The 22,924-nt window shown below is 60.0% G+C and overlaps 2 protein-coding genes across 9 annotated transcripts in view; one reads left to right on the top strand and one right to left on the bottom strand.

Annotated features, from left to right (window-relative positions):
* The window catches only part of DRG1 (developmentally regulated GTP binding protein 1), an 80,992-nt gene that overhangs the window by 17,810 nt on the left and 40,258 nt on the right, over window positions 1-22,924 (top strand). For all 4 annotated transcript variants that reach the window (XM_081542419.1, XM_081542425.1, XM_081542421.1 and 1 more), the window contains exon 3: window positions 13,758-13,909. The gene's annotated coding sequence lies outside the window, so the exon portion shown is untranslated. The remainder of the gene's footprint in view (window positions 1-13,757; window positions 13,910-22,924) is intronic.
* On the bottom strand, window positions 3,838-21,980 carry PATZ1 (POZ/BTB and AT hook containing zinc finger 1). Of its 5 annotated transcripts, XM_081542395.1 has the most exons (6): window positions 21,878-21,980; window positions 19,953-21,546; window positions 18,565-18,628; window positions 12,572-12,743; window positions 6,773-6,845; window positions 3,838-5,357 (listed from the first exon to the last, which is right to left on the bottom strand). In XM_081542395.1, exons 2-6 carry the CDS (start codon window positions 21,221-21,223, stop codon window positions 5,324-5,326), a joined length of 1,614 nt encoding a protein of 537 aa, XP_081398521.1. In that variant the 5' UTR covers window positions 21,224-21,546; window positions 21,878-21,980; the 3' UTR covers window positions 3,838-5,323. The 5 variants fall into 5 exon arrangements, with proteins under 5 accessions (XP_081398521.1, XP_081398522.1, XP_081398518.1 ...); XM_081542396.1 differs by lacking the exon at window positions 6,773-6,845 and having other exon boundaries at window positions 19,953-21,231; window positions 21,925-21,940; XM_081542392.1 differs by lacking the exon at window positions 21,878-21,980 and having other exon boundaries at window positions 6,773-6,910; window positions 19,953-21,441.

Genomic DNA, 22,924 nt, shown 5'->3' with positions numbered 1-22,924 from the left:
TGAGCTCACTGCCAGAACTGGCCCTTCATCCCTGGTGCCTGTGAGCACAAGCCTCGGGGGAAGCCAGGGAGAAAGCTGGAGCAGACGGGGACAGAGCTGGCCTCCCTCCCCACTTCTCGGGCTCCCCGCACACCCTCTTCCCTCTGTCCTGCCTCCTCTGCCCCTGCCCCTTCCCCCACAGGAGACATGAATGAAAACAAGGTGACCAGAGAACTGGACGGGCAGGTGTGGCTCTGGGCGCAGTAGGTGCTCCTTTGTACGCGGCCTGGAGTTCTTAGAATGACTTTGTTTGGGGGATATGGCATTGTGCTCTGCAGGGATCAATGGACTGATCAGCAGACCAAGAAATCACAAGCTCTGGGTGTCCAATCCATTTTACTCACATAAACTGCGAGCCCACATTTGGCTGGCCCAGAGTCTGAGAGAAGTCTGAGCTCTGAAGCCAGGGGAGGCTGGAGGAGCAGGAAGAGAGGTTGGTCTTGAGTGGCGGTCAGCCGACTCAGGCTCTACGGGAGCCAGCATGCCCCCGGTTTTGTAAGACAGATGAGCTAAGAATGATCTTTATGTTGTTTAATGGTTGGAAACAAAACCCAAAGAAGATATTCTGTAGCACGTGAAAAGTATATGGTGTTCAAACCTCTGTCCGTCGATGTAGGTTTGTGGGAACCCAGCCGTGTCTGTGCCTGGCTGCTCCTTACAGCGGCCACATGGCTCTCAGAGCTGAAGGTGTGCGCCCTCCTGTTTCACAGAAAACATTTGCCGGTCCCGCTCTTGTGCCCTTGCACGGTTTTGTGTGGGTGTAGCCTGGTGGAGGGGACGATGCAGGTAACTAGGAGGGAGCCTTCTGAATGTCTCCTGATGTGCTTTACAGGTACCAGCCTGTGTAATCCTCACAGCGGCCTCGAGAGTAAGAGCTGCGCCTGCCAGAGGCCACTGGGTTAGAAAGAGGTGGTGCTGGGACCCTCGCCCCGTTGGTGGTCTCAGGGCCCACCGAGAGCCAGGGCCCTTGGTGACAGTCCGGGAAGGGGGCCAGTGCGGCACTGCGGAAGGTCAGGGGAGGGCAGAGGTGAAGAAGGCCATGGAGATGCCAAGACTCAGGTGCACAGGGCTGTGGAGGAAGAGCCTTCCAGGTGGAGGGTGTTTCAGGGAAAAGGCTCAGGGCCGGGCCAGTTGGGAGGTGCTGAGAAAGGGTGGGTAAGTGTGGAGCCTGGTGGCCAGGACACGCCCCAGTGCAGGGCCAGTCCCAGCCCCCGCCCTGCACCACTTAAGGCCGCGTAAGGCTGTGTGTTCTGGGCATGTCGTTTAAGGGTAAGAACAGCCTTGCCTCTTTGGGAGGTTGTGAGGGCAAACGGGTGTGTTAGTGTAAAGTGTTCAGAAGGGCGCCTGGCACTCGGTGTGGTGGGTATCGCACTGACTCTCGTTAAGTTTGGGCTGTGACTGCAGGTCCGCACCAGTGGGGGCTTGTGCTCTGGGCAGCCCCAGTAGAAAGTGCAGGATTGGAGCGGGGAGTCTGGAGGAATCGAGCTGATGTGGAAAGTTATTAGTAGTTCTGGGGACCCCACAAGGCTCTGGAGAGAAAGGGGCAGAGAGTAGCAACAGAGGGCGCCAGGGAAGGCCTGGGACCCACTCACGCCCAGGGATGCGCCCGATGTGTGTGATTCAGCCTCAGTACAACCTCCCAGGTCAGTGCTGTGTTCCCCCTTCACAGTCAGGAGGCCACGGCGTGGAGCATCGCCGCGGCTGTGGAAGAACCTCAGAAACACCTCCTGAGACTTGTCTCAGGCACCCCCACTCCCAGCTGTCGGTGGCCACATGTGCTGGTGGGGTCCCTTGGTGCCACAGGGCCCCCCTGTGGGTTATCATCACCATGGGGAAGCAAGGCCAGTGCCCCTGTCCTAGCCCAAGCCACCAGGCAGTGAGTGGCTGGACAGGTTCCCTGGTGTGGCAGGTCTGCCCAGAGCAAGTCCACCAAACTGCTGGGGGTGCAGGAGCATCTTCATTCAGAGGGACCCAGGCTTCCCGGGTGGCTCAGCAGTAAAGAATCTGCCTGCCACGCAGGAGACGCAAGTTGGATCCCTGAGTCGGAAAGATCCCCTGGAGAAGGAAATGGCAACCTACTCCAGTATTCTTGCCTGGGAAACCCCATGGACAGAGGAGCCTGGCGTGCTGCAGTCCATGGGGTCCCAAAAGAGCAGGACACATCTTAGCAACTAAACAACAAGGGGGCCCCGGAGCTGAGGATGTCAGTCTCAAGATGAAGAGTGCGCTCACTGTCTTGGGCACTCCTGGCGCTGACCCTGACTTCCTCTGCAGCTCTTTTTCCCATGCAGGCCTTTGTCGTGGGTGCCTGGTGGGGAACAGAGGTGGCTCTGTGCCAGATATAGCCATGGGCGTTTAACACGTGTGCAGAGGCACTGCCGCTGGAGCTGGGGCCAGCGGCTCTGGAGACAGCGGACAAAACTGAGTGAATCCTGGCGGTACCCCTTCCCACGTGATGGGGTGAGGGCGTGGTGGGGGCAGGGCAGGGGTGCCTCCACCTTTCAGCCGATTTGCTCACCTGCAGGAGGGGAGTAATGGACCCCACCACACAGGCTGTGCTGTGAGTTAGGCCCAGGGTTCAGCTCAGGCTCCCTCCCAGGCTTGTCCTTCCTCTGACACTCACCCCAAAGGGCCCAAAGCCTGCATCACACACTCCATAGAGCCCAGCAACTTACCCCAAATTTCATGTAGATGCTTCAGGCTTTTAAAGAAAATCCAGCTACGGGAGGCAGGGGCAAAATAGATGAAGGGGATTAAAAGGTACAAACGTCCAGGTATAAAACAGGCCACAAAGAATGTAATATACACTGTAAGAACACGGTCAGTAATGTTATAACTTTGTATGGGGACAGGTGGTTACTGGACTTATCCTGGTGATCGTCTCATGATACACAGGTCGCTATGCAGTACGCCCAAAACTCTCATCATGCATGTCAACTCTGTTTCCATTAAAAAAAAAGAAAAAAAATCCAGATCAGTCTTTACCTTTAAGCCGGAACAATGTAATTACCGATACTAATGTGGGTCTAAATCACTCTGCACCTTGTTACTTCTGGTCTGTGTCTGTTTCCCTCCCATCCTTACGCTTTTCCTTTCTACCTGCTTGGAGGTGAAATGCTGTTTCTATGAGTTCAGGGACTTCCCTCTGCCCTGGGGCTCCTCAGGGTGTCCGGGGTTCCCTCCGTCTTCCTGGCCCCTTGTGCTCTGACTTTTTAACAAGTTGTTCTTTATTTATTTTTGGTAGCGCTGGGTCTTCGTTGCTGCACAGGCTTTCTCTAGCTGTGGTGAGCGGGGGCTGCCCTCCAGTTGCGGTGCACAGGCTTCTCATCGCGGTGGCTCCTCTTGTGGAGCCCGGGCTCTAGGGCGCGGCCTTAGTGATTGCAGCTCACGGCTCAGGATCAGTGATTGTGGCGCTCGGGCTTAGTTGTTCCACAGCATGTGGCATCCGCCTCTCACAGGCCTGGAGCACCCGCCTGGCCCCCTGCTGTCATTACTCCTACCTTGCTTATTTAACATCCTGGATGTTTATCTGGACTCTGTGGTTAAGTCTGCTTACTGGTTACCCGTCTCTCTCCCTTTAAGCTTCATGAGCGTATCCTGCGCACCACTGTGCCTCCAGGGTCTGGGGCACAGAGCAGTGAAGACAAAGGGGAGAAGGTGGGTGGACGCTGGCAGCTGAGTCTGCAGGGAAGCACCTGTCAGTCCCAGTGGATGATGAGGAAGAGAGGCCTCCTGGGACCGCATCCCCTGGTCCCAGAGACCCCCCACAGCTGGAAAAAACAGACTCAGGGCGGCAGGTGGAGTAATGTACTAATGTTTTTAATACAGCCTGATCAGATCAATTCACGTCACAGGGTCGACCCGGGCTTGCTCCCGTGCAATACAAGCACAGTGCCTGATGTCCACCCTTGCCGGTTCTTCCTCCCTCCAACAGCACAGAGAGCCCCGCCCTCCCTGACCAGACTGGCATTTTTAAAATTTTCCATAAAACTATTTCTTCCATAGACTTCAAACAATCAACTAGCCAAGTTAATTATGGTACATCTAAACAAAGTTTTAATCCTAACCCTAACGTGTGACTGCGGTTTACAAAGAGCTCTGTATCACCTGGGATAGCTTTCAGTAGCAATTCACTACGACTGGTCCTAAAAAATAATAATAATAATAATAATAATTAGAGAATTAAAACCCAACAGCAAGTTGAATGGTTAAAAAAATCACAGAAGAACTGGAATTTGGGGTTGGAGTGTCCTCAATTGCTAAGCTTGTCCTAGTGGCAGAATGCTAGCCTTCAGGCAGGGCTCAGAGAAAGGTTGGGGGCCCTCCAGGTCAAAGGTCAAGCTCAGGGGGGCTCTCAGAGGGCACTGCCCCCACGGTCCACGGGGTGCTGCTGCGGGCTTCCAGCTTCCTTAAACAGTTGGGCGTCAGCTTTGTGTGAGTGGCTAGAGACCCGACTGTGGCTTCTGTGGAGGGATATGAGAAGGGGCGATGAGGGGCTGGAGAAGGGGATGGGGACCAGACTCACGGAGGTCCCAGGACGCGGTCAGCTGTGGGTGTGGGGCTGGGGCCCCTGAGAACTGACGAGCACCAGGGGGCGCCAGCGTCCGCCCGTTGGAGAAACCGGCCCGGCCTCACCGGGGGCCCCGCATGTAGTGTTTTCTGCCCTCATCCCATACCGGGTCTTATAGGTTATTTCTGCCGAGTATCAGATGAGAATCTATTTCTAAAGACCATTGAGGGGGTGGGTGGGGGGTGGGGGGCAACAGGGCTGGAGGGGGGAGTTAAAAACGAATAAAAATCTTCTCAGCTACAGAACCCAAAGACACCACTTCCCTCCGCATTCACAGCATTTCTCAGCCGTCCCCAGGGGCTGTCTCCGCAGGGCAGCGTCTGTCTGCCTCACTTGCCCTCGGGCCCCAGGGGCTGCTGGTCGACCTCCGGGTCGACCAGAGACGAGGCGAAGGCCGACTGAACGATCTGAAACCCGAAGGACTCGAGGAGAGACATGTTCTGCTGGGGAGAGAAAGGCGAGCCGAGGGCGGGGCCCAGGTCCCCCAGGGGGCCCCCGAGGGCGCGGACGTGCACCTTCTGGATGTGTTTGTTCAAGTAGGACTTGGAGCGGAAGAAGCTCCCGCACTCGGGGCAGGGGTACTTCTTCTCCCCGTCAGACTCCATTTTGTTTTTGGGGACCGCCATGTCGCAGGAGAAGGAGCCGTTGGTGCTCTGTTTCTCGGGCGTCTTCAGGTCGCTGGCGTCCGAGAGGTCGCCGTAGGAGTCGGAGCTCTCAATCGGATCCTGATGCGAGCATTTCTGGCCTTCTAGGAGGAAACAGAACACAGAGGGGCGGTGAGGCCGGGCTCTGGGGACGCCCCCTTGGAGGGGGTCGCCAGGGGCCAGCTCACGGACTCGTGGAGGGCAGCTGATGGCCAGCCACCGCCCAGCAGAACCCACGGAAGTGCAGCGGGTCAGTCGGGGAGCCTGGCGTGCCTACGCGGGGGTGAGGCAGCAGGGCCAGGGGCCGCTGACCTCCCTTGCCGCGGACTCTCCACGCAGGCGCACGTGTACCGCTCAGCGCCATCTCAGCCTGCTTTGAGGAAGGGCATGGAGAGGGGGCCTCCACTGCCTCCACCCGGACAACTCAAGAGCCCAACTCTTAGGCGCCCTCTCAGGTGCCTCTGCGGGTAAAACAGCTGTGGTAATGATGCTCTGCAGCTACGTCGGTGACCTCACCTCGGCCCCAGACAGGCTGCGCCCTAGCAAGGCAGAACCAGAGCCGTGGGCTCCTCGACCCAGGCCGACCCCATCGACCGCTGAGGCTGAGCCGGTCCTCCCAACGCTGCGAACACACGCCCTGCCCTCTGCGCCTCCGCCTGCCAGAAGCCTTCCGGGCCAACTGGTCAAAGCACAACAGCTTAGAAGGAACTGAACAACTCCATCGGCTGCTGTCCGTACGCAGGGCCCGGGACAAGCCGAGCCTTAGGACAGCCCTCGCTCATCTGCCCTGCCCGGCCCACACGGGAATCCTCCACCACGAGCAGCTTCCTGCCTGGGTTCAGAGCGCCATGCCGGGAAGGGAGGTCTGTGATGGGAGTGTGGAGCATGCCAGCTCTGCCGTCTGCCAAGTCCGGGCATCACCCACAAGGCAACAACAACTTGAAATGCCGCAGAACAACCAGAATCAACCAGTGGAGGTGGGGCCTAGGGAGCTCTACGCAAACCGAGTCGGAGTCAGCGCCATGCATCTCACAAACGCGGCCAGAGGCTCTCCAGAAAGGGCTGCCCACAGCAGCCAATGGCCCCTGCCGAGGGGGAAGCCAGCCCTTGGCTCCCCCTGCCCACAGGCTCAAAGGAGAAGAAAGCATTCAGCCGCAGCACCACGCCCTCCTGGAAGGGCCACAGGCAACGGACAGGCCCAGAGGCTCATCATGCAGGGTTCCTCTTCCTGCCTGGGCCGGGGGCGTCCCTCAGGGCTCTAGGTGTGGGGACTGGCCAGGAGCGAGGGGGGAGGGCTGGGGAAGAGGAGGCGGGGGCTGGATCTCGGCAGTGCCCTGCAGTGAGACCCCCACTGTGACTTCTGTCCTGGAGGCCACTGCCACTCGGATCTCGAGCCTCCTCCTCGAGGCGGCCAGCAAGTCGGCCGCCTTCCCGCCTCCCCGCCTCCCCACGCCCGGCCCAGCGCCCCCACAACACAGTCTGCGCAGAGAAGCAAAGTGCAGAGCAAGGGGTCGCTTGCCTTTGTTGCCATAGGTCCTGGCGCAGTGGAACGCTGCTCCCCCATTCGGGATGGGCTCCTGGTGCCTGGAGACCTGGGGAAGGGGAACACCGTGGTGGGTTTTAACATGGACCTTTAAGTAGGAGGCAGAGGAGAAACCTAAACAAGACAAAAGGAGATGAGATCCGCGGCCGGCACACAGACACCTCTCTCTGCTTCCCCCTTGCCTCTCCTGGCCGTGCGGGCTAGCACTCCTAACAGGGTCCCTCCTTGGCTCGAGAACGCCGCAGCCACGGGAGCCACCGCCAGGCTCAGGAGGGCGGTGGAACCGTCCTGAGTCAGCGTCTCTGCAGAGCACGTCCCGCAGGGCTGCGGTGGAGTCCGCCTGGAGGGAGGGCCTGAGATCCTGCTCCTGCCCGGGCCAGAGGCCCGCTGCCTCCAGACTCCTCGGTGTCTCAAGGGGGCCAGTGGTTCGAGCGGACGGTTCACAGCCCCACATCAGCTGCGGGGACCTGACTAGAAACACAGTCAGGAAAACACAAGGGACTCCAGGGCAGCCTCGGGACTCCAGCCGCCTAACACTCACGAAGGCACACCATCTGCACAAGAGACCGGACGGAGGCAAAATGAAGTCCCAAAGAAGTGCCTCCGGAGTCCCCCTTCTCCTGATGGTCAGGACCAGCTCTATTCTGCTCATGTTCTCACCTGCAGAGTGACTGGATTTGGTGACTGTTTAGACCTTCTGAGGAACAATGAAAATGGGAAGTTGTCTTAAAAGGAGAGGTGCAGTCATCTCTCATGCACGGTGGTCTTCTTGGTTAGGTTTTGGAGGATCCATCAGGTTCACTTAAGGAAGAAGAAAGAGGGACAGTCCTTGTCTTTATTGTGGGAGAGAGGCAACCCCGCCATCTGGGAGCTGCCCTACTCAGATGCTCCGAGGTCACTTTGGGCCTTGAGACGCCTCAGGCTGGGAAGAGTGGATCTTGGATCAGCTTCCGCAGCAGCCACGAGTCCTGGGAGATGGAACGGGCTGGGCCAGTCAAAGGAACTCTACTTGGGGTTTCACGGGAAGGAGCTGTGACATCAAGTGCCCCTAGAGCAAAGGATCCGGAAGTGCCTTCAGCAGGAACCAAAACTTTTCTGCAAAAGGCCCAAGTGGGGCGATAGTGCCTCGATGGTATCCCTTCAATCCAGAGACAGCTGACACATCCTTGGGTACTTCATTTCCTCATTAAATTACAGCCACAGGGTAGCAGTGAGCCCGTGACCAATGGGTGGAGAGTGGCTGGAGAGTACAGTGAATGTCTGCACAAGACTTGGTGTTTTTTTTAATGTTTATTCTGTCTTCATTGTGGCTTGCAAGATCTTTAGTTGCAGCATGTGGGATATAGTTCCCCAACCAGGGATCGAGCCCAGGGCCCGCCCCCTGCAATGGGATCATGAAGTTCTAGCCCCAGGGAAGTCCCTGAGACTAGTTTTAAAAATGTTTGAATTGGCCTAGTTTTCAAAATGCTTCTGGAACTATTATTCAGTAAAAGTCACCTTCAGTGAGTGACAGGGGCATGCCAGGCCCTGCGCACCGCGTGTATCACACTGTGCTTCACAGCCACGGGTACAGCTGCTAAATGGCAGAGCCTGGACCCAGTCCAAGGACCACATGCATCACATGGTCCTTCACCACTAGGCAGACTCTCTAATGGTCCCTGTGTCTTGGTCCTGGCCCCAGAAACATCCCCTGGCCTTGTGCAATAGGCTCAGTTACCACCTCTCAACATTCCTGCACTTCTCTGCCACGCATGCGTGCTAAGTTGCTTCAGTTGTGTCTGACTCTTTGTGACCCCAAGGACTGGTAGCCCACCAGGCCCCTCTGTCCATGGGATTCTCCAGGCAAGAATACTGGAGCGGGGTGCCCTTCCCTCCTCCAGGGTATCTTCCCGACTCAGGGATGGAACCCAGGTCTCCTGCACTGGCAGGCAGGTTCTTTAGAATCTCATTTAACAAACGTGCTCCCGACGGTAGCAGTTGTGGTTCTGGAGGGAAATGGGGGACAGGGTGAACTGGGCTTCCTCTCCTGACGAAAACCCTCTGGACCGGATGCTACTGTCCTGCCCTGCCTCGCAGTGCATGCTGTCCTGCGCTGTGACTGGGTAGTCTGCCTGCTACCAAGCACGGGAACAGATTGGCTTCCGAGGGTCCCACAGGAATACTCCCTCAAGGGAGGCTGTGGTCAGAAGGAGCAGGGGAGGCCCACAGGACGGAGGACCTCAGCCCTGCCCCCTGGCAGGCAGCAGAAATATCAGACTTTCCTACTGACGTGATGACACTGCTTTGGCAGGCAGTCTTTGTCTCTTCACCCCCGTGGGGCCTCTGAAGTGGAGCGAACCACTCTCCTGGCACACCAGGACAGGGCCACGGCAGCCAAGAGGGGCAGGAGAGGCGGGAAGGGGCCTCAGGAGCTGTTATATCTACTCCTTGTGGGAAGAGCTGTGCTGGGGACACAGCAGATGCTCAATGAAAGCTCACTGCGTTTTCCTGGAAAACAGTCTGGGGACCACGTGGCTGGGTCCCCTTGACGCTGCCCCAGCTGCTGACTGCTTACTATCTATAGCAAAGCCATGTGGTGGGTGGTAGGCGGCATCCACAGCTGCCACCCAGAGCCCAGAATTTAAACACGGCAGCTCAGCAGCCAAGTTCTAGGTTGAAACAAGCTGAGTTTTCCGCGAACACATCTTTGAAGCCAGACACGTTTGGTTGGAATTCTAAACTCACCTGCCTGTCCACCACTGACTAACCAAGAACCAAAGAGGCCGCGTGATACAAGGTTTGGGGTGATGGGGGCTCGAGCACACCCATGACCCCCCGTTGCCTGTCCCCGTTGCTGACAGGCTACCCTCCCGTGCTGCAGAGGCGGAGAGTTTACCACCACTTGGCCACTGGGCCTCCGCGGCACGTCCTTGGCTGGTGTGTGCACTTCCCACTCTGGAGGCAAACCCTCCGCTGGCAGCTTCCACATCCCTGCTTTCTCCTGGTCCACACCTTGGTGGGGCCGTGCCCAACCCAGCCGTGCTGGAGGGGGCGCTCAGCAGGTCTGTGTCGGCACGGCCGAGGAGACGGCACGACTGGCGTTGGTGACAGTGTGTGCGCTCGCCTCTGGCTGGAGAAACGGCCTTCTCTACCCTTGGAGCAATGATGTGTGAGTGCAAATGTTGTCTCGGTCAAAGAGTGACTCCCGATGTGCTCTCCCTCGCCCTCCCGCATCCCGGGACACACGACCTGCCACAGAAACTTCAGGAGAAGGGAAATCGTGGCGATTACCATACCAGGTCCTCCCCACGGTTCAACTCAGCTGACTTCCTCAACTCGAACATGAGGGAACCGGCTTCTGCAGCCATCCAGCTCCCCTGCTGGGACTCATCTCCTCTAAGATGGGACGGCCCACGTCCCAGTGTGTCTCCAGCTCAAAGACAAGGTCATCTGTCTCCAGTGTGGGATCCGCTCTCTCCCATTCTTCATGGCCAAGAGTCTTCTGTGTGGCTGCAAGCAGGCAGACGGGTGAGTGGTTGAGCTGACTGCTCAAGGACTGCTGGGACTGGAGGCTCTCAGAAGACACTTGGAAACCAACCTGATCCAGCCTCACCTGCTGATCGTCTGGCTGACCCTCACAGACAGAAGGACATCCACCTAATTCCTGCGGCAGCTCCTGCGTCATAGCCTTGATAGGTCAGCTCAGAGCTCCCTGTGATCTGATTCCAGGGTCTCTGCGTCTCAGTGGCCTGTCCTCTTTCTGGAAAAAGTGCCTTCCTCTTCCTCTTCGTGGAGGGGGAAGGAATTCCTGCCCAAGGAATGAGTCCAAGGTAGAACCCTGCTTCTTCTCTTCTGACAAAGACCAAGACTGTCTTCCTTCTGAGGACCCAGGGTGGTTGGGACTAGAGCCCTCTTCTCTCTTCCTGGAGGAGTAGGATTTCTGCTCCGACGCTGGGACCCAAAGCTGCTTTGCTTACGGTCCAGATCCAGGGGATTTTCTGAGGGAAGGTGGGCTCTGGTTCTACTCTACCGGCACCCCCACCCACCGGGGCCACGTGGCCTTGGCCACTGCCCAGTCCTCTTCACCAGCTCAGGGCACAAAGCCTGACTTTCGGTAGCTGCTGGCTTTGCCACATCAGCTGTCTCCTGACTGGGTCAACGTTCCCTGCTGCTCTCAGCTCTTCCTTCCTCCTGAGCAGGGTCCCCAGGGGCTGTGGCTCTGGGCCCCTACCCCATCTCCCTGCCTCTGTAATCCAGGCTTCATCTCGGTTTCCTCGCAGGCATCCTCCTCCACGCGCACTGGTTTCCCACCTCTGGTCTCCGATGCCAACTCACAGGCTGAGAACTTCAACCCCGAAACCCTGACAGAGCACCTGCTGACAGCACCATGCGGCGGGTCTGAAGCTGTCGGGCGTGATGAGGAAGCCAGGTCAGGATGAAGCAAGACAAGGAACCGTCTCCTCCCGGAGCTGGGCAGCCCCACTGCCCTCTGTGGACATGCAGAAAATAGGACGGGTGCCTCTGCAGCTTTTCTGACCATCTCCCGACCTCCCCGCTTCCACAGCACTTCCTGGTGGTACAAACATCGGCATCCAGCAGACCCCGAGTGTGTGGTCCTGGTGGGGGGTGGACCCAGCACAGGGCAGCAGGAACACCTGGCTACTCTGCAAGCACCCTCCACAGGAGTCAGAGACCCCAGCCAAGGACTGCAGGAGTGCTGTGCCTGGTCCGGACCAGAGTGTCAGCGAGCTGTGTCTCTCTCAACACGGCGACAAAGGAGGGCCTCCCGAGTGTGCCGTGGTTTGCAGGGCCCAGAGAACAGTCACCCGCCTCGTCTCCCGGGATCCTCACAACAGCCCTGTGAAGTGGGCAAAGGGGTGTTCTCAACCCCTTGTAGAGATGAAGAGACTGAGCCTTAGACACAGGGGAAGGGAGAGTTCAAGGTCACACAGGAAGGTGAGGTGGGAGGGGCCGGCGAAACCCAGGGTCCCCCGCCTCCTGGCTCAGTGCTCCGTCCGCGAAGCCACACACAGGACTTCCAGGAGCACTGGGACCAGCGTGTCCCAGGAGACAGGACTCCTAGCCCGCTCCCCAGCCAAGCCAAGCGCACCATGCAGAAGCCTCCTCACGCACGCCGGACAGCTGAGCTGACTCCGTCAGCAGACACGGCACAGCCTCCTCCACTGACAACACGAGCCTCAGCCCTTCCGGCAGCCGGTGAACCCAGCAAAGACAACTTCACCCAACACAACAGTCAGACGCCACCCAGGCCAACCTCGGCTGTGAGCACGCTGCCCTGCTCAGAGCACCTGCCATGTTCTGCCCTCGTCAAGGCCACAGTCTACCTGGGTCTGGATTCCTTTGACCGCATATGCTAGAAAGTTCCGGCCCTTGTCCACCTACAGACTTGACCTCCTTACCTGGCTGCTGACTTTCACCCGTGTGCCCGTGACGCAGCCGGCACGGCTCTCGGGTCGGTCTCTCTCCCCTACCTCTCGGGGGTCTCACGATTCCCACCGACCTCAGTGGTTCAGCGCATCCATCCTGCCCCCAGGGCAGCAGGTGCGTCATGGCCCCAAGCCTGGGAAACACCTCTCTCCTTCTGTGCCCGCCTGCTGATCTCCTGGGAGCTCCCAGGCCAAGCTCCCCACGTTGATGGGAAAGGAAAGTGTGACAAACAGCTAGCTGAGGCGTTCACCGCTCAGTGGGCTGGGACGGAGGGGTGCCTGTGCAGAGTGGGGCCTGAGGCGGGGCGCAGGCCCGCTCCCCGACGTGAGAAAACAGCAGGGCGATTACCTCGGTTACAGATACTGCAGAAGTTGCTGGGCCCCTCGCTGTGCTTCTTCAGGTGGTCTGCCATGTACGCCGCCCGCAAGTACTTCCCGCATACCTGGCAGGGCACCTTGTCTTCATGACAGGCCAGGTGGGAGCGCAGGCGGTCTCGGGTGGCGAAAGAAGCATTGCAGGTCTGAGGGCAGAAAGGAAAACGCGGTGAGGTAAAAGCTGGCACCACACCTGACTCCCCGTTGAGCACACCGTGCCACAAATCATTTCCGACCAACACAGGGACTCCCTGTACAAAGAGAATTCGGCAGGCGGCCCAGGCTTCCTGCCCAGGTGCCGAGCAAGCCGCTCCTGCTCCCCATGGTCTTCCCCACGGGACCCCTGAGCTGAGATCACTGGTTCCCACTGGCCCCCGACACGCCTATTTCATGGCAGGCTGAGTTCTGCAAAATGAAGAGCTAGGCACATTCTTAAACATTTAAGAACTGACTTTCATTGCACTGGCTGTAAGTGAATTTACAGAAGAGCTACTGGCATGTAAATAGAACAGTCTTCACTTTCTCCACCCTGGGTTTCCCCTGGTTGTCTCACACAAAGAATTCAATTTACTCACTATTTATTTAAAAGTGACATTAGTTGCGGCCACGGGGAAATGGAAAGGAAAGGCAGGACAGAGCAGAGATTACTCTTCATAACATCTGTGTGCATTTGCATTGAAAAAGCAGCCCACGAAATGACAGCGTCAACTCTGCGAATGTGAAAATTAGCAGAGACCAAGAGCTGGAGGCTCTTGGAGGGGGCATCTAGGGAATCCCCAGGGCTGGTGCCAACCGGGACAGCACCGGCTGCGCCAGCCGAGCACCCCTGTGCCGGGTGGGCCCAGGCTCTGCCTTCACAGGCGCTAGTGGCAGGCAGTGCCTCACGGTGGCCCTCAAGGCTGGCTGTGCCCTCACCCCACCAGCTGGGAGCTGCAGTCAGCTCCCCCAGGTCCCTCGACCCAGTCTCAGTCCCGGATCTGCCCCCAGCGTCCCGCCCAAGCGGGGGCCTGCACAGAGCCCTAGAGGTCACGGCATGTCGAGAAAGCCCTGAGGAGGGTTCAGTCTGATGACTTTCAAACAATTTTGGTTCCATGCACATGTCTCAGCTTTGAGTCCAGGTTGACTTCATTTCTTTCCTCTGTATGTGTTTACTGTTTTAGAACCGTAAGAGAAAGCAACATTCACCGATAAGGTCATCACAGACGGAACGTTAACTCACTGAAGACCCGCCACCCCATCAGCTGGCTAGAATGGAGGTGCTCCCACAGTCTCCGTTGAACAGAAACAGATCCTGAGACCCTGAGGCCTTAAGGTAAGTGTCTGAACACTGTCACCACGTACAGCGTTTATCTGTTGCTTCACTGTACAATCAAAGTGAGAAACAAACGTGCGAGATGCTGTGGGGATGGAAGACACCAAGGTGGCCACCCCAGCCCTGCACGTCGGTCAGGACTGCCTCTGTTCTTGTTAGCCGTGATCTTCTGAACAACTGTGACAGATGTGAATGGAACAAGTCATGCTAATAAAATACAGCTTCCCCTTGAACAGTTTTCAAGGGTTTGAATGGCAAGGGCCCATTTACATGCGGGTTTTTTCAACAGTAAATACTGTGATAGGTGGTTGGACGAGAAAGAATCGCATGAACAGAAGGCCGACTGTTAAGCTGTACGTGTGTATCTGACCACCCAGAGGGTCAGTGCTCCTAAGCTTCACGTCGTTCCAGGGTCAACTGTACTGCTTTCACCTACTTCATATGTTGAGTTTATTCATGTGGTGTTGGTAGTTTCTATCAGTGCCCTTGGGGGCCAGGCTGTCCTGATAGAGGTGACAGGATTTGTGCAGGGAAACTTGGGCACCCACATGACTCAGAAAGCATCACAGGTGTCTGGTCTCATGGCCTCAGTAGGGGGAAAACTGAATGCTTCCCTCACCCAGCCCACCAGACTGTAAACCAGAATAAGGGGTGCTGTGGACACCTCGGGGAGAGGGGTGCACCTGTCGATTCATCTGGGGACGAGAGCTGGCTTTGCTAGACAAGTGACCGAGGACCACCCCTCCAGTGACGAGGGGCAGTGTAGCCTACACCACGCAACACAACTCAAAAAAGGAAGCGACCGCCGGCCAGGTGTAAGAAAACGCACAGGGAGGGTTCCACCTTCCGTGCTCTCTGGAAGAGGGTGCCGCTAGAGGGAGGTGGGAGAGAAGCCTCGTTGCCAACTTTCTTTTGGGACGTGTCCTTATAAGCACTGCCTGTCACACTTTGCTAACAAAAGATAACGGACAACCAAACCTCAATTATCCCCAAGTGGATTATCCGTCTGGGAGATTAGCTAAGCAAAATTGAAATCGCAGACCAGGCTGAGGTTTCCCACCCAGTCCTCCAGTCCTCCATTGATTATCTTGCAAGGAATGAAAGCTAACTTGAGCCTGAGCAAACATCATTAGGAATGTAAATCTGCTACTTGGGAAAAAAAAAAAAATGAAAACTTTCTCTGTGTTACAAAGCCATGCTGGAGTGGTGGTTGGCTTCTCTGTGTGAGTACTGACCCTCTGGCCGGAGCACCAGAGGTTTTCTGGAGGCACTGAGAAAGCCCCGAGTCCAGGCCTGCCAGAAGTTCAGACAACGCCGACCCTTGACCCAGGAGCAGCAGCAGAGAAAGCTGAGGAGAGAGATGGATCGCAAAGAAAGGGCGCCCAGCACTTCCAACCTGGGACCACTCAAGATAGAGGCAGCCCCTGTCCTGGAGGCAGAAGGCGGGGGGCGGTGCCAGGGTCAGCACCCCGCCCTGGTGGTGCTGGGACGACCGCCTGGCCCCCAGCCCTGCCTGCAGGCAGCCTGCTGTTGCTAGTGGTACACTTGCCACGTCCCCCCAGCTTGAGTCCCCTCTGGTCGTCACCACTCAACCCGGAGCCCCAGCCAGGCTCCCTCCCCTCCCTGCCTGTTTCTCCCCATCCCAGACTCCCAAAGGTCCGAGACTCCCAAGGGTTGAGCAGCTCGGGAATGGGGCATAAGTGGTAGCAGGGACACCGGTGCACACCCTACCCCTGGTGGCCTTCGAGTCCGGCAGCCTCAGGGGGCAGAAGAGTCTTAAGGGCAACGCGTTGGGGCCCAGCAGGCCCCCTTCTGGAGGGTGTCAGTTCCTTTATTCCCACCTCAGTTCCTAATGAGTTATCCCTCCAGCCCAAACCACCCCGACCAGCCCCTGAGAAGTGGGGCCACAGGGAGCAGCGGGAGAGGTCTGAGCTGTTCCAGCCTCTCGGCGCATCAGGCTGAACTCCCTGTGGGGGAAGGTCCAGCCCACAGCACGTGCAGATGAGCAGCATGGGGGCATCTGGGCCACGAAAGCCCAGGGAGACGGGCGTGTCACCGCCAGGCTGAGCCTCCATGCCCCCGCATCACCGCCAGGCTGAGCCTCCATGCCCCCGCATTCGGAGGGCCTGTGCCCTCAGGCTGAGGCACCAGTCTCTGTAACCAATGCCTCTCTGGCACCAGGAGGGACCGAGAGGTACGGCTGTGCCCAGCTCTGCCAGGGGCCCCAGGAACCAACTCCCAGCCAACCGTCTCTTCACCTCCGATGCTTTCAGCACGCACACCATGCAAAACAGATGCCCCTGCCTTTTAACCCGGCCCTGGCACACCTGGGTGGCCAGCCCACGCCTAAGGGGCAGCACGTCTTCACCTGCCAGGTCACCGTCAGGGGGGTTCTGGCTGTGGGGCTGGAGGTGGGGCCACGGGCCTGTGAGCGTGTGTGTCGGAGGGCAGGGCAGGGCAGGGCAGGCACGTATACCAAGAGACTGTGACGTCAGCGTTACGACACAGACCAGAGACAAAACACACAAAGCCTCAAGTGTTAGAATGAAAACTTTTATCATCACTCCTATTATTCCCACAGAGCCCAAGGGGGCTAAAGGACACACCACTGGGGCCCAAGGGGGGAGGGTCTGCAACTGCTTTATCAGCCCCCAAAGCCATGTGTCAGGACGACCCAAGGTAAAGCTACTGGTTAGTCTAGTTCCTGAGCAGACCTGCTAATGACACTCAAAACCACAACCATCTAATTCATGAGCCAGAAAGGAAAGCGGGACCTGTGTGAGTGGAAGGGAAGCAGGCAGCTCGGGCTGGCCGGCTGGAGGACTCACTCCCAGGGTAGGGGGAGGGGAGGCCAGGCCCCCTTCCAGAAACCCCGGGCTTCAGGGAGGGGAGGCACCGGCCTCCAGGCAGGGGCAGACACCCAGGGTACCATCAGCTAAAGGGGGGGAACAAGGCCAGACAGCCGACAGAAACACGGAGACCGTGGCGGGCCCAGGAAGGAGCTCCCTGCGACCCCCACACGGGGGTCCCCGAGCTGGGAAAGAGCCCGCGTCACCCAGGAAGAGCTGGGCACAGCGGGCAGGTCTCTCCCAGAAGCAGGAGGTTCGGACCACCGTCACCGCCGTCCCCAGCACAGAAGACCCTCTCGGGAGGCCCGGCTAGCCTACAGGCCACTGGGTAAAGGCCCGGCCACCCTCCGGGGCCGTCCAGCCCTGCCTCAGATATCCCGGGGGGGCTGGGCAGAAGAGAGCGTTGCTGGAGGGTGCTGGGCCCAGGTTTTCGAGGGCTGGGAAGGATTTTTTTAGAGAAAGGGAAAAGGCGGTGTCAGGAACGGAATGGGACGACCTCCACAAAGCAGGCTGGGCAAAGTCCCATGATGGCAGGTCGCTAGGAAGAGATTCCAGGGGCGGCAGGCCGCTGCTGCTCCCAACCCACACCTGGAAAAAGGGCAGAGAGTGCAGGTTACCCCCCCAGGCCACCGGGCACACCCCCACTGCCCGCTGGGCGCCTCCGGCGCCTCCTACCCTGCCGGGCTGCTCAGCACACTACCTGGGAGTCGGAACGTGCTCCATGATGGAGAGGCAGAGAGAGAGAGAGGAGGCAGGGGCACGCGGGCACCCCTGCGGGCCCGCCCAGCCGCCCGGCCTGTGGGAGCACCGCCACACCTGACCCCCGGGGCTCCCCATCCCTCCTACAGCGTCCAGCCCTCCCTGCTGGTATCCCTGGAACACTCCCTCCTTGGCACCAACAGGATAAAGAGAAGCGGGTCACCCCACCGGACGCTGCGGCCCCTAGGCACGCCACAACTGTCTCCCGCCTGAGATGGTGAGAACTTGGCCCAAGAAAAGGAAGATGACCAAGGAGAAGACAGAGGCACGTTTTCCACCCACACAGGACCGCTCGATGGCCAGGAGAGGAAGCTCGGTTTTCTGGGCACCACAGGGCACCCAGATATCATTCAGGCAGACACACCAAGGGTGAGAACCTGGCTCAGTCTCCCCTACCTACTGCTACACAAAGAGCTCGCCAGGACAGGAAGCCACTTCGCCCTCCAGTTCTCAGAAGCCCTTGGCTGCGCGCACACGTGGCTCAGGACAGGTTAAGCAGGTGCCAGCGCTCAGAGATGAGACCAGCGGCGCCCTGCCTCCTCGCCCCCACCCGCACCACCAGGTGCCCTGAGCTGAGGGGACCCAGATGGAGCTCCAAGCCGGGTCAGGCTGCCAGGCGCACAAGAGGAAGACGTGCGGGCTGGGCCACCACGAGCCCTTCCGAAACCACTTCTGCCCACGGTGGCCCCTGCGAACCGCCGGGAACCAAAGTTGGACCCGGCGGGCTGCCAGTACCCCAGGACAACACTTGTGCCCTGCGGCCCACCATCTAAGGAGCTGGCAGACGCCAGGAGAGGAGAGCCAAGCAGCAGAGTGAAGACAGAGACGGGTGGGAACCAGGACCCAGCAACCAGAGGGAGGGGACATCAGCAGTGGGAGGGAGGGGGCCGGGGGAGAACAAAGGAGGAGAGCAGACGGAGGGGGGCAGAGGGGGAGGTGTGCACAGCGGCGGTCAGTCAGCCGGCCCGCACAGACATCAGCGGGCTCGTGGCCGCGAGGACAGCAGCGTTCTCTCTCAGCCCCTCTCTGCCCCGGCCCGGCCCCTACCTGACACTTGTGAGGCCGCTCAGAGGTGTGCACCTGCTTGATATGTCCGTTCAAGTGATCAGGCCTGGGAAAAAGAGACCAAGAGAGACTTTAGAACAAGACCTCCAGAGAACAGGGGCCGCAGGCTCGGCCAGACCTCCCCACCCCACCCCCGCACGACAAAGGAAAGTCAGCACGCAGCCCCGGCTCCTGAGGCCCAGGCCTCTGTGGCCCGGTTTTCTCCAGAGGGGGAAGGGAATGAGCTGAGCGTTTGTCTCTGACCTTGTCTGCCCGCCTCTCCCGCCCTCCCCTCCCCAGACACTCCGTGATCTCAGGTCCCAAGGAGAGGGCTTCAGAATGAGACCGGGCTGCCTCGCTGCAGCCTTTCTGGGAGGGGGTATGTGTGCTTCATTGTCCGGACTAAAGCCCCTTAGAAACTCCGTGTTCCCCTCCCCCAGCCTCTCCCGCCACAGCAGCCAATGAATGCCACCCGGATGGAATTCAGTCCCCAGAGGCCAAGGGATGAAGCCCTAAGTCCCCAGCTGGGCTGGTAAACCAGATGCCCGACAGAGCAGGTGGGCAGGGGCTGCCTGACCGGTACGACTGGTTCTTGCCTGGGGCCCCTCTGAGGGAGTTCTCTCCATCGCGGTGTTCAGACACACAAGGCCCTCAGAGCCCAGGCAAGCTAAAACCAGCCTTTTATTCCGAATATCCTCTTAAGAGAAAAAACAACCCTCTGCTCACAGACAAGTCTGCGAGTTCCTTATCAGTCTCACTAAAAAGTCGATCTAAATAGACATCCCGCCCTTCTTCCCCCTCCATCCAGTGCACATAAGGGGGATCTGTGGGTTCAGGTAGGCTCTGGAACCACCAGGTCAGAGCATATCAAAGATCTCGCTGTTCCGAAGACTCTGGGTGCCCAGCTCCGTGCCCCGTGATTCTGGGGTCTCCTGGCCCAGGACCGCCCGTGGTGGGGGTGGGGGCACGGAGGCGGTGGGGGAGCGTCCACAGTCCCAGCGGCACTTGTTTCAGTCCCTCCCCCGGCAGCCATTCAAGCGGGGAAAGTCGCTGGAGGAGCCCGGCCTCCCGCCCCCAGACGGGGCCCCTCGCCTGGTGCCGGAAACACAAAGGGAGCCCAGGGAGAAGAATGGTGAGGCCCGGTGGCTGTGGCCCTTCCCACAAGGCCCCGAGGAAGAGACATTGGGGCCTGCCTAGTGCCAGAGAACTTCCCCGAGGCAAGAGAAAGCACCTCGTGGCCACATCACCTCAAAAATCAGCGTCGTTAAAACACTCTCCCCAAACCTGACATGGCCCCACAAGGTCAAGCGAATCCCCAGACGCTGGCGAGGGCCTGGCTGTTCCAGGAGTTGGGCTAGGACAAGTCATGGCGGGGGGGCACCGTTCCTCACCTGGAGAAGCCTTTCCCACAGCTCTGGCAGATGTAGGGCTTGCCCACGGACCCGTCGTGGGAGCGCACGTGGTAGGACATGCGATCTTTCCTCTTGAACCGCAGCCCACACACAGGGCAGGAATAGGGCTTCTCCCCCGAGTGGGAGAGCTTGTGGCGGTTGAGATGGTACACGTCACGGAAGATCTTGCCGCAGATCTCACATGCCACCTGCTTCCTGGTCCGGCTCCTCTTTCGAGGGCCGTCGGGGTCCTCAGAGATGGGCAGCCCGTTCTCACCCAGCCTCGGAGGAGGAAGGTCGATGTAGCCCAGCTGGAGGCTGGTGACACCATGTTGGGCCTCGTGCTGCCGGAGCCGGTTGGCATCAGTGAACACCTTCCCACACAGGCCACACGGAAGGATGCCTGCCTCCCTCAGGCCCCCCGGGGACCCGAACATTGAGTCCAGCAGGTTGGCCTTCCTTGGGCGGCCCCGGCCTCGCTTGCCAGTCAGGGGAGGAGCACTGGACGCCGCATTGGGGAAGGGGGAGGTCAGCAGCTGGGGGGACAGGGGTCCGGCCACCATGGGCAAGCGGTCCACCCCAGGTAACACAGGCAGGGAGGCCTGGCTCGCAATGGCTGCACCAGCTGCCCGCGCCGCCTCCTCCTCGGGCTGCATGCTGCCTGCGATGCCATTGCTGTTGGCAGCTAAGGCTGCCCCGTTGGTCATGTCCAAAGGGAAACCCAAGTCCGAGGTCCCAGGCGGACGAAAGAGCATGATGTCGGCCCGGGCAGGGGGCACCAGGATCTGCACATTGGACTGTTTGATGACTTCCTGGCAGATCTCAATGACCGACCTCATCAGCAGAAACTTGGCGGCGGTCATAAGCTCAGGGAAGCTCTCCAGGCGAACCACGATGCGGGAAGTGTAGGCGAAGTCCAGTATGTCCCCAAACACCTTGGAGCTGATGGTGTGCATCTCCAGCTCCCGGCTGCCCCCAGCCCCGCCGCCCGGGGCCGCCGCTGCGCCCCCCACGTCAGCAGGGCCTCCGTCCGCAGCTCCGCCGTCGCCCAACTGGGCGCTGAACACCGACTCAAAGTACTCGCTGCAGGCGGCCAGCACCGCGCGGTGCGCTGGGAAGCTCTCGTCGCCCACCCGCAGGAGCACGTCGCAGAAGCGCCCGCCGTTTTTGCGCTGCTGGTTCAGGTTGTGCAGCATCTCCGTGCTGTGTCTGCTCACCTGGTAGGTGTAGCAGCCCGACGGGCCGCAGGAAGCGTCGTTCACTCGCTCCATGGCCGCCGCCCCCTCCCCACAAGCCGGGCCGCGGCACTTACCCGCCCCACTCCCTTCCCCTAGGCAGCGAGAAGCGGGGCGCAGCGAACGTGTCTACACTCCCCACACGTGCCGGCCCGGGGCTCTGTAATCTCGCAGGTGCGCCGAGCGCACACGCCCCCTGCCCGGATCGGACTGTCTAGACGGCAGGACGCACCACCGCCCACATAGCTGCCCCCACCCCTGCCAGATCGTGCACTCTTCTCTCCTCTCCGCCCGCCCGCCCGCCCGCCTCCCCTCCTCTGTCTACCTCCGGGGGGGTACGCGAGCAAAGAGGTGCGCCCCTCCCGCAAACACGCCTGCCACCTCCCCTCCCGCCCGCCAGGCGGCGCCGGCGCGCAGCCAAGAAGGCGCGCGCGCGCGGGGAGGAGGAGCGGAGGGGGGGTCTGTCGCGCAGGCGCGCGCGCGCCGCGGTTTTTCCCGGGCCCGCTGGGGGCGCGCGCTGCGTCCCCTGCAAAGCGCGAGCCGGGGCGGGGGCGCCGGAGCGGAGGAAACAAAAGGCTAAGGCGGCGGCGGCGCCGGGGCGCGCACTAGGGCGGCAGCGCGGGCCGGATCCCGGAGCCTGGCGGGCGGAGTCGGCAGCGAAGGCTGGAGCGGGCGGGCAGCGGCGGCGGCAGGGCGGGCCCTTTCCCGGGCTGAGCGAAGGCGGCGGCGGAGCGACTGCGTTGCGGCCCCGGGCTCCGTGTGTTCGGAGCGGAGGAAAGATGGCAGCGGCTGCACTTCCTCTTGCACTTTCACCCCTGGGGGGAGGAGAAGGAGGGGGCGATACCAACAACACCCCCCCCCGCTTGCAGGAAAAAAAAAGAAACGGCGAGCTCGGCGTGGGGGGCCCCCGGCGCCCCCGGCCCTGCACGTGCGCACCCGGATCCCTGGCCCGGACCGCCCCGCGCTGCAAACTTTCCACTTTCTTTGTGCCGAGCGCCCCCCCCCCCACTCAGCCGAGGATGCACGTCCCCCCTTCCCTATTTATACACCCCCCCCGCAGCTCCGCTCCCCCCGCTTCCTGCCCCCCCTCCCCAGTCCCCTGCTCCGCCAATGCTAGCGCAGACTGAGCCCCCGTCCGGCCCCCGCCTCCCCACCCCGCCCACGGGGCCGGGGGCTGCAGTCTCAGCCCCCCCGGACCAATGCAAACGAAGCGCCTAGCCAGCAAACCAGCTCCCACTGCCCCTCCCTCCCCGCCAAGAGTGGCGGCTAGCGGACGGGGCCGGGGGAGGGGGAAGACCGAGGGGTGCAGATCCGGGCCCCCCAGCCTGCGGTGTGCGCCCGTAAGTCGAGCGGGCGTCGGCTACGCTTCGGCACCCCCCTTTGATGCGCGAAATCCCCAGAAGTCGCCTGCGACCGCCTCCCCCACTCCCAAACCCAGAGAGGGCCAGGGTCCTCGCTGGGGGCAGGCCGAACCTCCGGAGCTCCTTCTGGACCCCGCGCACTGACTGAGCCGAAAGGGCGTCGAGCCCGGGAAAGCTGGGGATAGGAGGCCATCGTCCATCCTCTCCCCAAAACCGCCACACGCCAAGCTTTGTGCCTTAGGGAGTGGAAAGTCACCAGCTTTGGGAGGCGACAACAGAGGCAAGGGCGGTGGGCAGGAGCTGAGCTGGCATCCCCGCGTTCCCCAGGGAAATGGGGGTACAGGAGGCTCCAGGGAGCCTTCCTGAGGTCGGGAGC

This window comes from Giraffa tippelskirchi, chromosome 11, assembly GCF_054371585.1.
Source record: "Giraffa tippelskirchi isolate mGirTip1 chromosome 11, T2T-mGirTip1v1.2.pri, whole genome shotgun sequence".
NCBI lineage: Eukaryota > Metazoa > Chordata > Mammalia > Artiodactyla > Giraffidae > Giraffa > Giraffa tippelskirchi.
Note: the sequence above shows the minus strand (reverse complement) of the source record. Positions and strands in the feature narration are given on the sequence as shown.

Coding starts and splice junctions, on each gene's coding strand:
- PATZ1 (XM_081542392.1), bottom strand. CDS start 21,223: ATGGAGCGAGTGAACGACGCTTCCTGCGGCCCGTCGGGCTGCTACACC. Junction 18,629..19,952: donor TGTGGGAAAGGCTTCTCCAG/GTGAGGAACGGT, acceptor TCTTTTTCCCAG/GCCTGATCACTTGAACGGAC. Junction 5,358..6,772: donor CAGGACCTATGGCAACAAAG/GCAAGCGACCCC, acceptor GTTTCCTCCTAG/AAGGCCAGAAATGCTCGCAT.